Below are 21,763 nucleotides of genomic sequence, written 5' to 3'. Positions count from 1 at the left end.
ACATCGACATTGTTCGCGTCGCGGCTACCGACGCGTCTGGGAGACCCAGCATCAAGTGAAGGCTGGAGTAGGCTTGTCCGTCGCTACGAGTTCCCGGGAATACCAAGATTTCGAGATGCGTCCCGCGCAATATGCCTGTCGCAAGCTTGACCAGGTCAGGAGCTTGAAGGTGGACTGAGCAGGGTATCTCTTGTTTCACCATGACCGGGGCCGCCACAGGGATCAAGGGAGGGGGTGAACAGGTCCAGCCTTCTTGACCAGATGCTCATTTCAAACCCCAAAAATGGGAGACGGACCAGGCTGAGACGGAACATTGCGACATCCTTCTCAACAACCGCGTTGAGGGAAACGGCCAGTGGCCTCGCATGCACTAGCCACACCGTTCTGTTCGAGCCATCAAGCCATATTTTGGCCGCAACGGGATTGCGCAGACACTGGTACAACGGCGCTTTGCCAGCAATCTCGAAAACCCAAAACTTGGGTTTTCGAGGTGCCACAGAAGCGCCACCAAGGCCAAAGTTTGGCTGCTATCCACTTAACGGTCGCGAGGCTGGCGACACAAGAGTGCAAGTGTCAGTCTGTCGACCAAAATGCCCACCACACCAAACAAATCCAAATCTCGTCAGTGACGCGCCGCGGCTGCGCGGAGCAGCACCCGGTGGATGATGCCTGGGAAAGACGCCGAGAAGGACGCTTAACTCAGCTGAGAAACGTCTTAATTTTCTTTTTGAGATGACAATACGCGACCCAGAGCACCAGAATAGCGAACGCTTGGCGACACTGACCGCACTATTCTAAGTGGGTATAGACTGTACAGTATCTTCCAGTGGGGCGCTGGGCTGCAGATACTGGTCTGCCCATCCTGATTCAGCGCGTGGCAGAACGGTCATCAAATGTCAAAAGTCGAGAGAGGGAATAACAGGACGCGACGTGAAGAACTGAACGCACAAGCTCGTCTACATGCATCCTTTTCACTGCGTTCATCAGCATCACCACTAGGACACCAGTGGCGACGTACTGCATTGATGTCGAGCAAGCGGCCTCTTGCAGGAGCAGGCTGCAATATCCACAGTCGCAAGCCTCGAGGGCTCAGTTCATCTAGAAGGAAACAAGCACCTATACGCGAGATTTCGCGCATCAACGTGCGGTACTCTGCAGGTACCTGGACCCGGACGGAACTCTGTACACCATTGCTCCCGCAGTCAGTGACCGTTGCGCGTCAGTCGAGTTAAAGCTCAAGTCTCTAGCCGTGCCATTTTGGGGGCGGGCCAGCACGAATGACCAGGGGATTGGAGATGGGACCATCAAAGTCGACGGTTGAAAAAACGTTACCCACACCGCCTGTGGCCAAAATAGGATCACCAGGGAAAAGCTAATCCCGGTGTATTCCTGGCCCGTTGGCTAGCCCCGGTTCTCGTGTTCCCTATTGGGCAGCTGCTCCTTTCTGGGCGCCATGGTGAGGCGACCATTGGCCACTTAATCAAACCCAGCCGACCCCTGTCACGTTTCTTCCATGCGTTGTCCTCCCCGGAGACATCTGCTTGGGCTGCCGACACACGCTACGCAACAGTACGGAGTACCTCGACTTGCAGGTACAGAGAAACAAGTACCTACCAGCAGTGCATCCTCATCATCTTACCCGTATCCTCCAACCCGTGGCCACCCCTCTGTCCCCTTTTTCTGAGGATTGGATGGGTCAAAGTCTGAATGGGTGCACAGTTGCAGTGTTCTTTTCCGGTTCTTGAAGTCGGGTTTGAGCTTTCGCAGACACACCACCCCGTTTGCACTCATTCCCACTCCTCGTTGTGTGTCGCTGCTGTGGGCTTTGTACTGCGAGTTGCAGGCTGATACCTGTTACTGTTTCTGCTGAAGCTGGGGAACCCTTCTCAAAGGACGTTCACTAGTTGTCCACCGCTCCGCTCTCTTGATCCCAAGTAATTTATGCTCCTGGGGAATCCTGCGACAGGGGTGTCGTCGCGGACTGGCACACTTGCAGCACTCTCATATCATCCCTGTCATTTCCAGGCAGACCCCTCCCCTCTTGACAGCATTTTACTCTACTTGAACCCTGACCTGGTGGCGCCCGCTCAACTGCCAGACAAGCCTCGTACTCCTGGTTCCTATCCGCTGGCTCAACAGTTGCATCTTAATTGAGCACTTGCCTGGTCTGCCATCCCGTTAACCAGCTCATTACCCATGGTCCAGTCGCCCATTCTCTATTATCCACTTGGGATCATACCTTGTTCTCATCCCCATACTGCAATCTTGGTTCAAATACCCGCTCCCCTGCCCCTTCGTTTCCCCCCCGTCGCCCACCCTCTAGCACACCCTTCGTTCGATCGATCTTGTCTTCTGGCGCCCCAAAGGCCTGCTCTGTTTTCCTCGTCCCTGGCACACGAGCTTTAACCTTTGAGACGGAGACAGTTTGAAGGTACCAATTGCCAATCTCTCTCCAACCACATCCAGCCAAGCGGTATAGCCACCCCCGGTACCCTCCATCCCGTGTTTTTCGCTGTAGCCCTCGAGAACCGGGTTGCTTTATCATTATTACCACTCCGAGCCTAGCCCGCCTCACCCGTGCAATCCCAGTCCTCACCAGGGGACATCCACTTAAACCAGCTCCCCAGACCTGGGTACTGGCAAGGGGAAAATAAAACACCAACGCGTCCTTGACTTTATACTATTTTCTTTCTTTGACCCGTGCCTTATAGCTTCTATTTTTTTTTTTTTTAAATTTTTTTTTTTAAACACGTCACGTCCATGTCTGACTAATGGGTCTTCTCTCTATGCAGCATCATCCACAGCACCAGCAACAGGGTCATCCGCCTCCCCAACACTTGCAACACTCGCGACCCCCGAGTGTAGTTCACCAGCAGCATCACACTCAACCTCACCAACCGCCACAACAGCAGCATCCAAGCGCGTACTCATCTACGCATTCGCTTCCCCCAGGCTACCAAACCAGTGCTCAGGCGCCTAACAATCAGGACAACCTCAACTACTACAACCATCCAAGCCCTTACAGCACACCTGGTGCCACAAGCGGATACACATCCGCAGGTAAGTTCTTGCTGGCTTGAAAACATCCCGTTTTCGAACTTCGCGTTTCAATACAGTCACTTACAATACGCAACGTAGATACCTCCGATATGATGGCCGCAGCACAAATGCCGAGACCTCCCTACCCTCCAATGTCCTACCATACACCTCAATCCAACTCCCCTGCTTCAGTCGCATCGCCCTCGCAACATGATCAACACAGAAGCATCTACGGCCAGCCCCCATCGCAGCATCTTCAACAATCTATGTACTACCAGCCGCAGAACCAATATCAAACTATGCCTCCTCAAGCTGCCGCCTCACCTTATGCGCAACATGCGCCGCACCCCCAACAGTCCATGACATCGCAGCCCACCATGATGATGTCTCAAACCGCACCCCAGAACCAAATGACGCAGCATGCTGCACAACATGCGCACGCAGGAATGACTGGTAGTCCTCGGCCCAAAATCGAGCCTCAGGTGCCTCTGCAGCTCCAGAAGCCTCAGTCATCTCCGATGCAGCAGGCTCACCACCCTCAAAACGGTGGACAACTGCAGAGCCCAGGGAATACCACGCCCGGTGTCAATCCAAGTGCGGCACCGGGACCTATCCCCGCTACAACCCCTCTCGTTGTCCGACAAGACGGTAACGGCGTACAGTGGATAGCCTTTGAGTACTCTAGGGACAGGGTCAAGATGGAGTACACCATCCGCTGTGATGTTGAGTCTGTCAACATTGACGAACTATCGCCAGAATTCAAACAGGAGAACTGCGTCTACCCCCGAGCATGTTGTCCCAAGGACCAATACCGCGGTAACCGTCTGATGTACGAGACCGACTGCAACCGTGTTGGTTGGGCTTTGGCCGAGCTCAACATCCCTCTCAGAGGCAAGCGAGGACTTATCCAGCGAGCGGTCGACAGCTGGCGCAATAGCAACCAAGATCCCCGACTTCGCAGCAGACGAGTTCGACGTATGGCAAAGATGAACCAGCGCAAACAGGTTCAAGCCTCTCCGCATCCCGGTGCGGCTCACATGCCCGGCCCCGGCGGACCTTCAGGGATGCCTGGAGGTCCAGGGCCCATGGGACCTGGTCCCGCCGCAATGGGCAAACCTGGTCTCGGCAGCATGGGTCAACCAATGCACCACCACCAGCCAGGAGCTCACCCTGACGGTACAGGACAAAGTGGAGGAGATGAAGTTGGTATGTTCCACCAGATGTGATTGATTTAAACGACACCTGTGTCGGCGTTTACACATGGCTTTTTTAGCCTCCGCGCTCCCATCTGCCTTGCCCCTTCACTACCCCTCAACTCATCGCACCGCACCGCATCATCAAAAGCTCTGCTTGACCACCGTTGTGTTGATTAATTGATACCAAACTCATATTGTTTTTTCCTTACTGTTCTTACAAAATCTGTTCCTCCGCCATAGCGGCTGTGTCTACGTCTTTATTATCTCCATTGTTTCGGTTCGCGGTTCGAAAGTTTGGGAAATGGGTTTGTCATCTTCTTTCTTTGTCTTTTCACTGCCTGTCAAAGACGACATAGGCGGATGTTACTTATATCTATACAGCATGCCGCAGTGGCTCTCGAGGGATTATGAGGAACTCTTTATTTGTTTATTGGCACAGTTCTGTACATTACCATAAAGTCGCGCCTGCACAGTTGCTGCTGCTACTGTTAGTTGTTTGATTTGCTGCTGGGTTTTCGCGACTCTTAGACGAGTTCAATCTGCCAATTGGCTTTAAAAGTTACCGTTTGTCTTGGTTTGCCTGACTTAGATCAACCTTGCAAGCCTTATCCCTTCGTTCTGCTTTAATCCCTGAAGCTAGATGCTCCGAGTTTGGTCATGTTTTGCATTTGCAGTCGCTACTGCTCATCCCATTACCGCCATGTCATCATAAACACTCACGAACTGAATTGGTATTTGGAGACAAGCTAACAAGAAATGTTCATAGGCGATGGCAATTCCTACGAACACCATCACCACCAAGCCCCTACCGGTCAGAACCCATCTGTTAATGACGATGTGAGACCAGCCCATGTCTTTACTGGGTACAATAATCAGCCTTATCCCACTAGTGCGCCAATGTCTCATATGGCTCCTCACTCTGGGGGCGCTGTCCCAGCCAAGCGCCACAGCAAAGCCAACGCTGATGAGCCTGACGATCTATTCCCGGATATCCCTGAAGCTAAGAAGCGAAAGTTTATCCTTGTCGAGGACAACGTTCGCGGATCTCGTCTCCGGGTCAGGGTCACCCTCGAGGGCGTCGATACTAATGAGATTCCCGACAGCTTCCGCAAGGGTGCTAGTGTTTTCCCCCGCAGCTACTTTCCCCGGGAAATGCAAAGTCCTCCCCCCAGTGCCACCGGCTCACGTTTCTTTGGTGAAGATCATGATGACGATGGTATTGAAGAGACCGAAGGCCGTGAGTCTAGCCGCCGCGGTGTTAATAGGACTGGCAAGGAGATGGTCAAGGTTCCCATGGGCGAATCATCAGGCGAGATTGCCATTCCTCGAATGACAAAATCGACCCGGGGTAGGGAAGTCCGTCTCAATGATCTTGGCTACCGCATGGCCTGGCTGCAGAGCCGAGTCTTTGCGGGTCGGACCGTGTTCTTGCAGCGAGCATGTAAGTTGTCACAAGCACTCTTTGGTAATTGATTATTAACAACTTGTAGTGGACTGCTACCGCAACAAGACCCGTGCTGCTATTGAGAGTGTCATGCAAGACGTCAAAACTGTTGCTCCTCATTATGAAACTCGTGCTGGCAAGAGGCGATGGAATGAACGCATGCGACGAGGTGCGAAGGAAGACGACGAATAAACCGATCTCTGGACTATTTGGCCTTGTCTTTTTTTTATCAAACCCCAACCAAACCACTGTCCTTTTTGTTTTAAACATCCCAGCTGCATCATCGATATTAGAGATTAGTTCTCTCATTGTTCGTTCGTCTCATATTCAACGATACCATTCTGCGACGGCATCCAATGGAGGTGTCTTATCTCTTATTTACTACACTATTTTCCTCTCTTGAGTTGCCGCGATTGCCTTGCCACTTTCACTCGCATCAATATTGTTTTATCAAAGCTTATTGTTAGCTTTTCTTGCAGGCTTTGTTTTGGCTAAGGTGTTGGAGCTTAAAGCCTTGTTGTCATCTAGTGGCTCCTGTATATTATGCTACAAAGCAAGATACAAAGGTTTCACAAGCATGTGAGCTACACATACAACTAGCTGCCGTTGTGAATACTGGGAACACAACATATGCTTGCATGATAACAGCAGCAGTTGGTTCAGTTGGAGAATGGATTAATTGTATATGGAAGTGGATGAAGAAAGAAGGGATGATTTAGTGCTTCGGTATCGGTCAAAGCCACATTTATAACAATACGTGTATTTATCGTTGGGAAGAAAATTTTACATTGTCTTTGCCCATTAATGCTTTGATACTTTTGCCGTATAATAATATAGCGTCTTGTAACGTTGTGTAAAGGAAGACATTCATCTGTGAGGAGAACAAGAGACGAGAGGAAAACTTAACACTCATGCGGCCTCAGGGGAAGATGTTTTTCAAGTGCAGTATATTGTACTATGACAATCTTGTCTCTTTATTCTCACATACTCGCACTTTAGCGCAGAGGAAGCACATTTCACATTTACATTACTACTTGAAATAACCGCCTTAATTCTTGTACTCTCCTAATGAACCTGACGCAGGTAGTAGTAACTGTATCCGTCAAGACCGTTAGACTCGAGGTCATTCTAGAGAGTACATGGCTATAAGGGCCCTGTTGCTAGTATTCGGATTCTTGGGTCTTTTACCTTCGTCACTTTTCAGACAGGTTCAAAGCAATGCGACGATATGCAAACAGCTCGGGATAGTTAGCCATCTTAAGTCGCATGGGCTTAATATGCTAGTAGTATGTCATTGGATTTCCAACTCTGTGAGTGTTGCGGTAGGCCTGGACTCCGTATGAGAGCTGGCACGTGAGCCAGAATCAAAGAAAGTACTGAATAATCCTGGGCCTTTGGCTCAGACAATCTCGAGTTCTGTGAATACGTGCTTTCGTGAAGTTGCATCGGTCTGGTGGGAGAGCATTGGTGACCGCGACGACAATATCACAGGAGATCAGCCGCTAAGGGACTTTTATTAAGTAAGGTATTCAAATATATTAACATCTTGAAAGCTACTGTATCATAGTCTAAAGCGAACTGGGCACTAGTGTCTCCATCTCTATATATGATCTATATACCTTTGGTGTTGATGGGCGAAGAAAATTTGAGCTGTGGGCAATGATGGAGGAAACACCCTCCTCTTTCCATGTTGTGGTATGTTTGAATGCTTGATTCTGTACACACAAGCAGTTCAATCGCTGATGCAAAGTATTGAAAGTCTGGGATTTGGCGACTTTTAGAGTCTCCTCCCACCAAGGCCAACATAATCAGTGCAGAAATCGTTGTCACAGTAGGGTGTTTCACCGTAGCAGTCCCCATCACCACGGCACCCGACACAGTTGCCTGCAGCAGGACAGAAAGGAGCGTCGCCTCCATGAAGGGCATTGCAATCTGCGTTGGTAGAACACTCAGCGTTGGGGTCTGTAGCAACGCATGTTCCTGCATCACAGAAGGGAGCCGCTCCATCACAGTCGGCGTTAGTGCTGCATTCGACAGCAGCAGCCGCCGCCGAAGTAGTGGCAGAGACAGCGACTGATGAAGTTGGTTCTTCAGTTGTCATGAAGAGCAATGTCGTGGAAGTACCGAGGGCAGTTGAAGTCTCGGCTGAGGTAGAGAGCGAGTTGATATCCGTAGTCTGGTTCGAGCCAAGACTAGTGAGGGATTCGGTGAACGACTCACTGACTGTGGCAGACGAGGTCTCAGTCGTGGGGGTTTGAACAGTGGTCGTTGTGTCGACGGTAGAAGAAGAAGGTTTGCAAGGCCCGGCGCTGACATGAAGAACAGCAACTTTTGTGTCTGTATGTCAGTGGGCGACAAGGCAATCTTTTCCCATAGAGTCCCCCTATTATGATTCACACATCATGCTTAATTTTCGCGCCGGGTTGAGTGACGCTATTTAGCACTATTGCTTATTATTGTCTCGGTATTGGAACTATACTTGTTAGACTGCAGTCACTGACTACCAGCCTTATGAATGGTTATTTAATTATTTTATAACAAACATTAGCCAACGGGGTCCAACAAAGAGGGTTGAGCAACTCATAGACATATCTTGAGAAGGAAGAGCCAGTCCTCGGACATCAATAAATCAGGTCGTGGGATTCCTATTTTCGCAGCCATTCGCGAAATTATTCAACGCTTCTGGCGGAATAAGAGGTATCTTGAGTGAGAGGTCATACAAGACCAATATGATAAACAAAGATGGATAACGGGTGTTAAACAAGATAGGCGGCAGAATCGTTTATGGGTCGCCACTCTATGAGTGGTGAAAAAAGGAATGACAAGTGAGAACGATAGGATGCACGTGTTTGCAGGGAGATTGGTTCGAAGTTTCAAGGCCACTTTCCTCTGTCTTTCTCTTTCTTCTGGATGTATATAGTCTACCTGTATTCTTGAGACGAGCGAAAGAAATGCTTATGCATTGATTGATCTGCGGGCAGGGCCATATCCTCAACCGAATTATGTCCCAGACTCATGTGCATAAGTGAAATTTAGACTGCTAAAGGTGTTTCGAAGATCACATTTGAAGTGTGTAGGTTGTGGTCGTTTAGATTATCGGTGATAGTGAATCTGCCAAGAACCGAACCTTCGAAAGAAGCTTTTCCTCAGCCAAAACAAGGATTTGACACAACATCCCTGTCATGGCCAGTATAGTGGCTTAGCTTCAGCCCGAAGACCAACTCCCACCAAAGTCAAGTCACATAGGGTCTTTCAGCTGAGTGAAAAGTATGTCACTGGAATGCGGGTGGTATTTTTAGTATGTACTGCCTATCTGAGACCAGGGTTTCCAGAGCTACAAGAACAAGAGAAATGAAGACGACAGTACTATGTCCCTTTCAGGCAAGTGCACTACTAGTTAGTTAGGTAACTCCCGTCAAGTGCAAGACAGTCAGTCAGTCACATTGTCAAGGCAGCCCGCAAGGCGTTAGAGCTTCCCTTTCACCCAACTCTTTCATAGCCCTAAGTCAACATCAGGCCCTCTCATTCAATCTCGAATACACGTCATCTCATCATATAATCGTCTTGGATAAGAACACTGTGTATTGCCGCTGGAAATATGGCCCAGACCCCTTATTACGGCGGTAATCATCCGCCTCCCCTATTCGTCGCTGAACTCGACAGTGAGCCAGGACGTCCCGGTGATGCCCCGTCTCATCATAGGCCAGATGGAACACCTGTGTTCGAAATGAGCGGCGAGCCAGTGCTTCCGCAGCATGGCCAAGATGGAAACCAATCTAGTACTTCTCATAACGGCCCGTCGTCCCTCCAGGCCCTGGGTGCGTCCAAACCAGCACTACAAGGCCAAGAGGACCAGAACAAGCCAAGCAAAGACACACCCACTGCACCCCAATCTGTCATGGCCAATCCCTGGGCATACTTCGGACCCGAATCTTCGGATGATAAGCCAAAAGAAACTCAACGACCTCAGACAGACACCCGCCGGCCATCAGAGCCAGTGTACAGACCTTATCCTGGCGATAGTGATGACAGCCCTCCAGAGGTTCCTCATGGCACACGGCCGTCCACCAATCCTTCAAGCCCAGACCTCAAAAATGAAGACTATGCCTTCTATCCTGCTCCGTTGAAGCTTGCCCATCGTCCTGCCAATGCAACTTCCCCCCCTGCCTTCAAGGCGTATGTTCCTCCAGTGACCCAGGATTCATCCGATTTAGAGCCCAAGCCTGTAGGCCGGCCTGATAGGACCGACTCGCAGTCGCCAACGGATCTAAATGCATATCGGCCATATAGACCACATTCGACTCAGCCTCCTGCTTCACCTGTACCAACACCCAGTACTCATCCTGCCACTCTGTCCCCTAATCAGAATGTCCCTCCTGTATCCCCCCCAAGGCCTCCAGAACAGCAACCACCCGGGACAGTTTCCCATCAAATTACCTCGACAACACCTCCGAGCCACAATCCAAACCCTCCAGCTTCCGGTGCCACCCTACCAAAGCCAGCTGCCAGTCTTCCTGCCTCCCCGAAGCTTCAAACCCAACAATCAGAACCACAGCCGCAAATACAGTATGGCATTCCTAACGCTGCTCCAGCTCAACCGATGCCTCCATCTACATCAACCTATCTTCCCTCCCCTGTGACCCCCTCAGTCCAGTTATCCTCAGTCATATCTTCACCAGCAACTCCGGCGACGAATGCTGGGGTTCCCTTCACTCAGCCACAATATGCTGCTCACGTTGCTGCCCAGACGTACGCCCAGACACCTGCATCAGCGGCATCAACAGGTCCATCTCATCAAACTGGAGTGCCATTTGCACAACCGCAATATGCTACTCCGGTTCAAGCACATAACTTTGGATCAAACCAATCCAACATAACCGTCACACAAGCCCCGGCATCTGTTATGCCAACTTCGGCCAGTAACTCATCACAATCCACTCCGGTTCAGTTCAACTACGGTGTGCAGCAGCCAACTTATTCAACCCCAGTAGAACCAGCGCAAAGCACTTTGAGTCAAGCATCCGCTCACCCACCCGCCCCTTATCAACAATCAATTACTCCCGGGTCCAAGGTACAACAAACACATGCGCAACAACCGAACACGAGACCATATGGGATACCGGTGCCGACAATGATCTCACATTCACCCCCACCTCCATATGCGGCTCAGGAACCTACAACTCCTATGACAGGACCTCCTGTCAACAGCGGTATGCCTTTGAGCTTTGGAGCTGGAGCGCAACAATCTGGATCAGGAAATCCCACGATGTATCAGCCATCTCCCACTGGTCCTTATACTTCTCAGCCTCAGTATCCTACCCAGCCTACCTACGCTCCGGCTACCAGTCCCCCCTTGCCGAATCACTCAGGAAACAGCCTGCAGCCCCCAGCTCTCCCTCCCAGGCCATCTTCATCGCAAGGCTTCGCTCCCACATCAGGCTTCGGTGCAGGCCCTGCTGGTTACAACCCTGCTAGCTATCCCCGTCCACCACAAACATATTTCGCACCTCCTCCTGCGCTGCCACCACGGCCTGGCCTCGGAAAGCTAGCTGGTGGCGGTGGAAAGCTATTTGGCAGCAGCTCCGCAGATAAATGGCTAAAGAAGACGGGCCAGGTATTGGAAAGCACGTTGGCACCATATCTTCAAGGGCAATCAGGACAATCGGCATCCTATCGACCGGGCTCTAATGGTTTGCAAGGACAACAGGGACAGCCGATGCAGCAGGCACCAGGCCAGTATCCCCCCCAAGGCCACCATTTCCATGTTCCTCACTTGGCCCCTCAGTACAGAGGTGCTTCAGAATCGGGACATCCACCACAGGGACCCAGTGCACCAGGATACTAGATGATTCTGTCTATATAGCTCCTTGAAATTTGTTATACTTTTGTGCCGTTTAGTTAGTCATGGAACAACGAATTTCATATGCATTCATTTCTTTATAATTAGCGAGAACGGGAGAGCGCAGCCTTAGCTCCTATAGTTACCCATCTGAGACATTCGTCTCCTTCATTGTAACCACTGAGCACCTCGTCGAAAACACGGCTTGACTCGACAGACATAAAATTACAGCTCTACCAAAGCTGGTCAGTTGTGACACAAGGGACAACATATCATACCAGACAATTGTTGATAGAAGATTTGGAACCATATTTTTCTGTCTTCCATTGGGCGAACTCGAAGCTGTGTACTAGCTTCAACGGAGTTTAAACATACTATTTGACTCTTAGATGATCTCAGAGCAATTTACAGGCTCACTGCTAAACCAGTGCTCTGTTTAATCAGTAAGTAGGCGATATGTGTAATTCAGCTAATGAATGAGAACATATAAATAAGGGGTCTATCCAAACAATTGCTCAGTAGGCTACCCTATCGATAAGAAGAATTCAGTTATATGTTGGGTGACATCATCATGAATTGACAGCAGGCATTGCGTCATGAGACCAGATCTGGCTGGCCCTTTGCTATTGAACTCAATCATCAAGCATGGGTTTCGATGATAGTAATAAAGAAATTCAGATGATCGTCTCCTGTGGTTACCATAAGCTCGGTTATATTGAATTGCGAACTGAAGCCAAGAGTACTCACACTCACACTCACATTGACTGTTTGATCCAACGATGAAGGTAAGTTTAAGTCTCGCACTCCGTACCTTAGGTCGATGTACCTACGATCCTCGACATAACAGCGAGATGCATACGTTGACCTTTGTAAAAACGAATCTCGTTACCGCCTACCAGGTTGAGAATATTGCCTTGGTGTTATTTTGATCAGATGGTGGGAGACTCAACTACCTGCCTAGCCTGCTTCTGCGGACGATGATGAACTGTTTAGTTGTGGCTGAGGAGCTTGAGAGCGGAATGATTGGGGGACTGCATTGACCAAACCTGATTCATCTGCCGTTAAAATCCTTACCTGGCGGCGTCTGGCTTGCCGGTGCCTGCCACGCTCTGAATGTGTTTCACCTTGAACGTCGGGCGTACAAACTCAAGTGGTGAATGGAGACGCATTCAATCTTGGGAATTCATACGTGCATGCCACGAAGAAGCTCTTGTAGTTCTGGGGCTAAGGAAGCGTAGCGAGATGGTGATTGTCACAGGGGGCACCTTGAATCTGGTCGCACCGTATAACTAATTACCTTACCTATAACAGCACAGGGCAGCTATTTTCAGCTCACTGACATCCTGCAAGCCATCACAGACCCTGGCATCTCGATGCACGCAGCCGGTGGACAGGTGAGACAGATTACACCGCGTTGCTCCTTAATTATCAGTTGAGACTCGCACTACTGTAATCAGCCGGACTAAACGGAACAGCACCAAGCCTGAGTGAGCCGTTCATCATGTGAGCTTTGGAAGCGTGGTCACCGTGATATTGACGTATTGGGGGAGAGGGGGAGGCTGCAAGTCAGTTCTCGTGACATTCTTAATGCAAGAACCTTGAAAAGCCATGCACGTAGCGCCCATTACAAAAGGCAAACATGAATCAAATAATGTGTGCTATGGATTTGTTAAATGATAAGTCGGTGAGCATTGTGGTATGGTCACGAATGGCCAGCTCCGAAGGTAAACAACGGACCGACAATGTCTCTCAGCTTTATAAGGTTGAAGAAGGCAAAAATATTGGAAGGAAAAATCCATCATGCTAATGCTAAGGTAGCTGGCTGTTCAAGTCACAACTTAACTACCAATACGGCCATATAATTGTCAGTCTCGCATGCTTCATAATAGAAGCTGTTTTATGTTTTATTCTCGGCTTAGTCTTTTCTTACTTGGTGCACCGGGTGAGAGAAGACTAAGATCTCTTCCATGACTAGGTTTAGGCGCTAGAAGAATTCTTTGCCTCTAGCGGAGATGCCGTCCGTCGTGTGGTTGATCGGTTTGCTCCGAACCGTCTCTCCATTTCTCTGTCAGAAGTACCTGTGATACCTCAATACCAGGTAGTTACCACATAAGATGAAGCAGAACATGCTTGATGCTGCGAGACGAATCAAGGGAATCCATGCAGTTTCGCCAATATTTTGAATTATCTCTGTTATCACCTCTCTTACCGCCCAGTTACAGCTCGCTCGCTCGCTCGCTTGCACCCCTCACCGGGGAGGCTGAGCCGGAGCTGTGCAATTCGTTGTTTTACATAGGTATCAGGCTTTCAAGGCAGAATATTGAGGCCGGTCGGAATAAGCAAACAACGGAATACGCGGATCAAGAAGATTGGGCAGTAGTTACGTTCTCCTTTGCCATTCATTCCACCATGAATTAAAGATGTACCCAACGGTAGTCCATATATATATTACCTCTTGAAACAAAGGACGGCAAGACTGATATTATAGAAGTAACAGCAATATTCAACAATGTGATCAACAGGTAGGTAGACTTCATATTCTCACTCCGATGGAGTCAATGTCTATAGCCCTAAATTGGTGAATCAGATTACTCATCTCAACGATTCCAAGTCAACACATCCACGAGATATATGTCATTGAAGACATATGATACATTCTACTCCGTAAAGATTGTGGTGATCTTGGAAAATATTGTATAAATTGTCTGGCCGTGCTGTGATCGGCAGGCCTTTGCCTAGATCGTCATTGCAAGGGCGGCTATTGACATTGGCGATACGGATGGCCTAGCTTAGTAGAGGGCAACCCTCAATGTGTTGGGATGGATGCCAGGATGCTAATACCTCGAGCATTATCCGTGGTAGTTACCCGATTGCAACATGGTTCAAAAAACAACCGAATCGGAGACCCGAGCCTACCTAGGTATTGAATTACGAGGTACTACCTACATGTAGGTCGGTGCTGAGAGATTTTTAGGTCTGATATTTGGGCTACCCCGGCTGGAATATGTTGGCAGTGATGGACAGTAGAAGACGTGTATCGAGGCAAGCGAGGTCATGCATACATCAAGAGAGAGGCAAACAGCTTGAATGATTGACTCATCATGAAACATCTGGAGCTGTCTTTGTACAGATTAGTAAGACTTCGATTCATGCACTTCTGAGCCTTGACTCTCCGCCCTGTCTGTAACTCGTCTTATTTCCACTGTCTTGGCCTGCCAATTGTTGCCCCATCCCCCACTTTGGGCCGCATTCAGGTCCAGAAGACGACGGGACCTGCTCTTGAACTGTCCTAGACGGTGAAGACTGAATGGAAGTGAGCCAGTGAGCGGCCCCGTCGCATTGGGGAGGGGAGTGAGTTGTGCGCTTGTCCAGTAGACGCCGAGCCCCCTGGAAACGGACCGCTAAGTTGTGGCTGATCCAGTGAGAAGCGCCTAATGAGGCGGTCGAAGGGCGCATCAGGGCCCATTCAAAGGCTTTGGGTCTTGTCCATCCATGCTGAGAGCCTCCAGCTGGGATCACCCGCCACCCGCCCTTCAGACAAATTCCCTTCCTCCTTCCCTAAATGATGGGCTGGGCTGGGCTGCTTTTCACTCACCCTCAGGCCTCGCTCTCCCCATTCTCCACTTTTCTTATTCACTTGCTCTTTCCTACCCGCCCCCCCTTCCACATTCATTCCCATTTCTCCTCCTCAGCCTGCCATTTTCTCCCATTCCCTTCTTCCACCCCACGACGCCCTTCCGCCATCTCTTCTCCTAACATCTAACTACCTACACCCACTGTCATCTCGACGACGACCTCGCGACTTTACGTCTGCCACAGCTGTCAAGATTCTCTAGTCCTTTCTTTCTGCTTCAACAAGAACCCTCAGGAATTATCAAAGCCACACAGTAGTTCTCGAGAATCTTGACCGAGTTTTTAACTCCTAGCTTTCCCCGATTCCCACCTAGCCGACATTGTCACCTACCAAAGATCAGCCTGCACGCGTTTTGACCGCCTCCAAACGCACACGATTCTCTTGCAGGTATGTCAGCTGATCATGTTCCCTAGACCGAAATGTGTTTTTTGTTTGGTTTTGTGTCAACCGGCTTAATGGTCTATTGATTCTCTGTCATTCGGATGCACCGACTCACGCCTACGCGGGCTTTTCTTGATACTGCTTGTCGGGCGAGTCGAGTTGCGTCGGATTTGCCTTGTGGCGTTGTCCACCGCCCTCAAGCCTGATTCTTCTCCGACCCAGTTTTGCCCCTCTCATTGCATGCATTACCGCCCTTCTCATTTGCTTTCATTTATCTACTTTTCAACCGAACCTAGACGTTGCTGACTCCCCCTATAGCCAACAAAGGCTTGCAGATCACACAAACTTGTACACTCATCCTTCAGGTTTTATTCCTACGGAACAGAAAACCATCAACTTTCATCATGACGACCATGGTACGTTCGCCGTCCCCACTGTCTCGATTCAGACTCCGGTGCACAACACCTCCAAAACGATGTCAATCATCTTGAGGCACCATAGGCCCTTTTTGATCGCTCTAGTTGTTTGTGCCGGAGCTTGAGGAGAGACGAGGATCATTATTGCAGCATTGGCTAACCAAGTCGAGCAGGATCTTCGCGTCGGTAATAAATACCGTATCGGTCGAAAGATCGGTTCAGGTTCTTTCGGTGATATCTACTTGGGCACCAATATCATCTCTGGTGAGGAGATTGCCATCAAGCTCGAGTCCGTAAAGGCCAAGCACCCGCAACTGGAGTATGAGGCCCGTGTATACAAGTCTCTTGCTGGTGGCGTTGGAATCCCGTTTGTTCGCTGGTTTGGTACCGAGTGCGACTACAATGCCATGGTTCTCGACCTTCTCGGCCCCAGTCTGGAGGATCTCTTCAACTTCTGTAACCGAAAGTTTTCCTTGAAGACCGTTCTTCTCCTGGCCGATCAGCTCATCTCTCGAATCGAATACATTCACGCCAAGTCTTTCATCCACCGAGATATCAAGCCCGACAACTTCCTCATGGGTATTGGCAAACGAGGCAACCAAGTCAACGTTATCGATTTCGGTCTTGCCAAGAAATATCGCGACCCCAAAACTCATTTCCACATTCCCTACAGAGAGAACAAGAATCTGACAGGTACTGCGCGCTACGCCTCCATCAACACCCACTTGGGCGTCGAGCAATCACGACGTGATGATATGGAGTCCCTCGGTTACGTTATGCTCTATTTCTGCCGCGGCTCTCTCCCTTGGCAAGGTCTGAAAGCTGCCACCAAGAAGCAGAAGTACGACCGTATTATGGAAAAGAAGATGACCACCCCTACTGAGGTTCTCTGCCGTGGATTCCCCAATGAGTTTGCAATTTACCTCAACTACACTCGATCTCTTCGATTCGACGATAAGCCTGATTACAGCTACCTCCGCAAGATCTTCCGCGACCTCTTCGTTCGCGAGGGTTTCCAGTATGATTATGTTTTCGACTGGACAGTCTACAAATACCAGAAGAACGCGCAGGCTATCGCACAGGCTGCCGGTCAGGCCAACCCTGAAGACGAGGAAAAGGCCCGTGCCAGTCGTACCAACGCCGCTACTGCCGGCCAGTCTGCTGCGAAGCCTAATGCCATCCCCAGCACTCGTCGCAAGATGCTCGAGCGAGGCTCCGGTGCTGGCGTCGATACTCCCGACACCAACCGTGCCATCGGTGGAAGCGACAGGATGTGAGTGATAAGCAACGCCTATTTTTCTAGTCCCTCGTAAGGAATCTTTTTCCTTCGCGCGTGTAGTGTGTTTTTGTACCGCTGGCCGAAGGGAGATTTGCTGACAACTATGGCTGACTCAGTGGACGATAAACAGGCTTCGCTCAGCTTCAAAGGGAGCGGGATATGCCTCGGGCAGCTATCGGCCGAAATGATTTCTAAACCGATTACTCCTCTCTTTTTGGGATTCTCACTCATGGCTACCGATACTGGCGATTCATACCCAACGCCGACACCCGGATGCAAGTCTTTTGAACAGCTGAATGATTCTGCTGGTCATCATTCTGCTTATTGATCGCGGTCGATTGTTGGAGCGCGGATCGGTCACGCCTATTTTCTACGCCTTTGCTCTATCTTGTTCTTCGACGTATCTTTTGGCGAATTCACGACTTTACGCATGGCTCGGGTATCTCTTGATGGTTGAAATGTTGCACAATGGATAATCCCTCGGGTTTCGTCCCTTGAGCGACTGCAATACCTTCAGGAGACTTTCCTGAACGGCATGTCCGGTACTCCTATTTCTGGGTGTACCGAACCTGTGGGGCTATCACTGCTACTCGCAAAATAGCCTTACCTCGGAATGCCACATACCATGATGTCGATAATACAAGATTCGCCCCTGGAGCTGAATTTGGGCACACATCTCGCTATGGCTCACCTTTCCGTCGAAGCGGCTCAGCTCGATCCCTAGCAGGCATTTCCTTCATCGTATCTTTCTTTGCTTTCTTTTAATTTGCACGGACGTTTGCTCTAGTCTTTCGAGTCTGCTCCTACCTGTTGGAGGTAGCTTCTGGGGAGGCAACAGGGGACGCATTTCAGGAGTTATGTTGCTGGTAAAGCTAGTCTCGACACCATGTCGCGAACGGCAAGCTTGTTACGGATAGCAGCCCACGTTGGCCGAGGATCTTGGTACAGTCGCAGATGGAACAGTGGGAACTACCGGCTTAAGTTAAGGTCAGCTCCGGTATCCTATTGCTGGGCTTAGTGGATGGAATCAGGCACTTCATTGGGGTGAACAAGTTAACACAAGCTGCTGCCACCTTCAAAGACATCACGGTGACGCGGCAGCCGACATGACACTCCCATCATGAAGCTCAAGGTTGGGAAATCGGGTATTGACAAAACTTCCCAGCAGCCGACAAGGGACACATTGTTGACGAGCCAACATTTTCAACCCACGGGCTGAGCAGCCTTGCATTTCACACACAGCAATCCACCCCTTCATTCATTTCTTGATCGCACATTAGGTAGTCTTCAAATTCAGTCTGTTTTATTTGGAAATTGTTCTTCAACTTGATGATGATGCGTTGTGCCGTTCGTTCTTGCTAAGCAGTAGCCTTTAAAAGAGCAGACTAACCGCCTTCCAATCACCAGGTCTTTTGGATGGTCACATGTGTGGGATGCGTGCCTCGTAGCCTACGGATGTCGTTATCTCGAGCGGTAACAAGAATGACAGGAGCTGATTACATAGGAGACCAGTAGACATTTGAAAAACAGATAAGTTAAGATGTACTACGCTTCATGTAATTAGCCATCATCTCAGAAATAGCCTTCAGTTTCTGATAGTGGGTTTGACTGAATACCTAACTCCATGTAACGCAACACAGGACTATCTGAGGCACCTCAGGTACCATGTTGAGCTTTACTTTGATAGCCGTACCTTGCAGGAGACGGAAAGTGTGTGTACATCATCACGGGTGTCGAAATCTGTAGTGTTACTCTGGGAGCCCAAGGAGAAGCTTGGCCACGCGATCGAACCCTTCTTTGGCCTATGTGGATGATTGGATCTCAAGTGATCATGCCTGCATGCCGACGCCCACAAAACAAAGTCTAAACCGGACCAAAAGTCGATAGTGATCTACGAAACCAAGCATTAACCCCACATTTTCCTTGCTTGCAGCCAGCCAGTTCCAGATCCTCAATCTCACCTGCCCACCATCCTACCTGTAACCTACCTTCCTCCCTTGCTTGTCGTGAGCTTCGCGCACACTCGAGGTTTCCCTTTTTAGACTTGCAGCGGAACCCCTGTTCTTGTCTCTTTAGGTAGTTTCCTAGGCTAGGTACCTACCTGTTAGCTCCTCACTTACCACTTCTCTTCTTCATCCTTGCAAGACCTTTGACCGTCTCGCTCTTTTGACAACGAGATCTGAACATTGTGCCTTGCAATGGCGGCATCGATTTCAGTAACCAAATCCACGACTGCAACATCAACATCAACATCGACTTCCCAATCCAAGTTATCGCCTTCCTCCGCCTCGTCCACCATGACCCCCCCTTCCATTGACCTCTTGTACCTTACATTCAACTGTGCCAAGAATCTTCTCGACATCCCTGTCTTCGGCAGCCATTTGCAAACCGCCCTTCGTCAAAACGCAACTGGCTTACCAGAGGTTGTTGTTCTGTAAGCTGCAATCCTCTTCGTCTCCTCCGAAGGCGATCAGGTTACCAATGCCCTCGATATGCTGCTACCCTGGACAGTCATGGAACTCCAGACATGATCAGCACAAGGTCTACATAGAGTACCGGGATATCTTGTACTGATTCATGTTCTGTTCGCAGCTCGCTACAGGAGGTGGCACCCCTGGCGTACTCCTTCATTGGTGGTTACTTCTTGAACCCATACCTCTCACGATACGAACAAGCCATCAATATCGCCGCTCAACACATTATCGATGATCTATCGAGTCGAAATAGCGAGACTGCCAACACTACGCCCACCGCCCTCCCCTCGAAGCCATACACACTTGTGCGAGGCAAAAATGTGGGCTACACCGCCATACTACTCTTCGCTCGCGAGCCTTCGAGGCTAAAGAATATTCAAGAGGCGGAAGTCGGATTTGGGGCCGCTGAGATAGGGAACAAGGGCGCTGTCGGTCTACGCATGCTTTATGAAGCTGATGGTGGCTCATCTGAGCTAACCTTTGTCGCAACACACCTGGCGGCTATGGAATGGAACTTGCCCCGGCGTAATGCCAACTGGGCTGCTATAATGCGTGGTATGGCTTTTGAAAACCCAGAAGTGGTTGTGAATAGCTACAAGACCTCTGTCACCCCATCTCCAGCCTCAACACCACCTGCCGAAGACGAGCCCGAGCGTGCGCGCCTCCTCGATAATGAACACAACGAGCAACACTCACAACTTCAACAACAGTTGCACAACATCTCCGTTTTCAGGCCCTCATCATTTCTCTTTGTTGCCGGCGATCTAAATTATAGAATATCCACCACGTCCCCGCCGCCTTCCGCTACATTCCCCAGTCTAGATCCGGAGTCGGAGAACTACTATCCAGATTTTTTCCGTCTCGATCAGCTTACGCGTGAACGTAACGCTGGCCGCACTTTACATGGGCTATCGGAGCATGAAGTGCGCTTCCCACCGACTTACAAGTACGATGTGCTACCACCACGACCTGGCACGCGAGAGCCCGAGGTTGACGTGCCCTGGAAATTTGCGGTTCACCGCTATCCAAGTTGGACAGATCGGATTCTCTTTCTCGACGTACCTTCGTGGCTCAAAAAAGGGAATAGCCAGGACCCCAAGTTCAACGTTCGTGCTTATGACTGTCTTCCAGTACTGCGTATGAGCGATCATCGTCCAGTGTTCCTACGTATGGACGTGCCACTCATTTCGCCGAGTGATATGGCCCCGCCGTCAGACCTGGACTGTGGTGTAAGCAAGGACCCTCGGGCCCGACTTCCTATGGAAATTGACCCAGAGGCCTGGGAGCGCCGGGCCGCCGCACGACGTAAGGAGGTCATGGCAGGCTGGAGCATGTACCTCTGGAGTACTAAGCAGGGTGCCTGTATCCTAGCCACAGTACTCGCTTTTGGTGCAGGTGTATACTGGCTGTACCAGCGGTTCTAAGCCACACTTTTACTGCGTTGTTCTCTCTGGTCTCGGGGGGATGCGAAATCATGATTACAAGAAAACCTAGCAACTTCAGGCACTCTTAAACCCGTGGGAGGTGTCTTGCAATATGCTTGTGACGCTAGACTGCGTGTCTATCGCTATATCCTATTGCTCACTTCATTATTTGCTGCTTGATACAACTCATTCAGTTAGTACATGGCAGCAGGCAAAGCCTCAAACATCATGTATGCAAAGGCCTAGTATTGTGTTAGTTTCACTGCTTGCAAGCAAAGGCAAACAGCGTTAACAAATAAATTCACTGAACAGCAACTGAGGTATGTGCAAAATTATCCTTCACTGTCTCACCGCACATTTCACGGTCCGAGAAGCGAGTATCAGGTGTGCAGGTCATATAAAGCTTCAGGTGCCATAACTGCCTATACTACTCCGATGTCATGAGCTGAACCATTCGCTTGAACAAGGTAAAAAGACGTAAAAAGAAATGGAGTTCAAATGAATATTGGATACCAAGGACGAGTGTAGTATAGTATCTCCTATCTCCTCGTCGAAGTCATTATTCGTAGTGAAACGCTGTTCTCCAGGCATTGGTCATAAAGGCTTAATAGAAATGTTGATTTAAGAACCGATATTT

At 49.8% G+C, this 21,763-nt stretch overlaps 5 protein-coding genes; 4 read left to right on the top strand and 1 right to left on the bottom strand.

Moving 5' to 3' along the window:
• Positions 1-2,771: 2,771 nt before the first annotated feature.
• On the top strand, positions 2,772-5,871 carry FFUJ_06249 (uncharacterized protein; the record flags this gene model as incomplete). XM_023579553.1 has 4 exons in its annotated part: positions 2,772-3,060; positions 3,139-4,245; positions 5,002-5,676; positions 5,726-5,871. 4 exons carry the CDS (start codon positions 2,772-2,774, stop codon positions 5,869-5,871), a joined length of 2,217 nt encoding a protein of 738 aa, XP_023432368.1.
• Positions 5,872-7,456: 1,585 nt separating this feature from the next.
• FFUJ_06248 (uncharacterized protein) lies at positions 7,457-8,083 on the bottom strand (the record flags this gene model as incomplete). XM_023579552.1 has 2 exons in its annotated part: positions 7,457-8,007; positions 8,077-8,083. The coding sequence occupies 2 exons, from the start codon at positions 8,081-8,083 to the stop codon at positions 7,457-7,459; spliced, it is 558 nt and encodes a 185-aa protein (XP_023432848.1).
• Positions 8,084-9,277: 1,194 nt separating this feature from the next.
• FFUJ_06247 (uncharacterized protein) lies at positions 9,278-11,524 on the top strand (the record flags this gene model as incomplete). Its single annotated transcript, XM_023579551.1, has 1 exon — positions 9,278-11,524. The coding sequence occupies one exon, from the start codon at positions 9,278-9,280 to the stop codon at positions 11,522-11,524; it is 2,247 nt and encodes a 748-aa protein (XP_023432367.1).
• A 4,413-nt stretch (positions 11,525-15,937) lies between these two features.
• FFUJ_06246 (probable casein kinase-1 hhp1) lies at positions 15,938-17,226 on the top strand (the record flags this gene model as incomplete). XM_023579549.1 has 2 exons in its annotated part: positions 15,938-15,949; positions 16,123-17,226. 2 exons carry the CDS (start codon positions 15,938-15,940, stop codon positions 17,224-17,226), a joined length of 1,116 nt encoding a protein of 371 aa, XP_023432847.1.
• Positions 17,227-19,525: 2,299 nt separating this feature from the next.
• Positions 19,526-21,126, top strand: FFUJ_06245 (related to phosphatidylinositol phosphate phosphatase; the record flags this gene model as incomplete). XM_023579548.1 has 2 exons in its annotated part: positions 19,526-19,662; positions 19,821-21,126. 2 exons carry the CDS (start codon positions 19,526-19,528, stop codon positions 21,124-21,126), a joined length of 1,443 nt encoding a protein of 480 aa, XP_023432366.1.
• Positions 21,127-21,763: the final 637 nt, after the last annotated feature.

Source organism: Fusarium fujikuroi, chromosome FFUJ_chr06, assembly GCF_900079805.1.
Source record: "Fusarium fujikuroi IMI 58289 draft genome, chromosome FFUJ_chr06".
Classification (NCBI taxonomy): domain Eukaryota; kingdom Fungi; phylum Ascomycota; class Sordariomycetes; order Hypocreales; family Nectriaceae; genus Fusarium; species Fusarium fujikuroi.
Note: the sequence above shows the minus strand (reverse complement) of the source record. Positions and strands in the feature narration are given on the sequence as shown.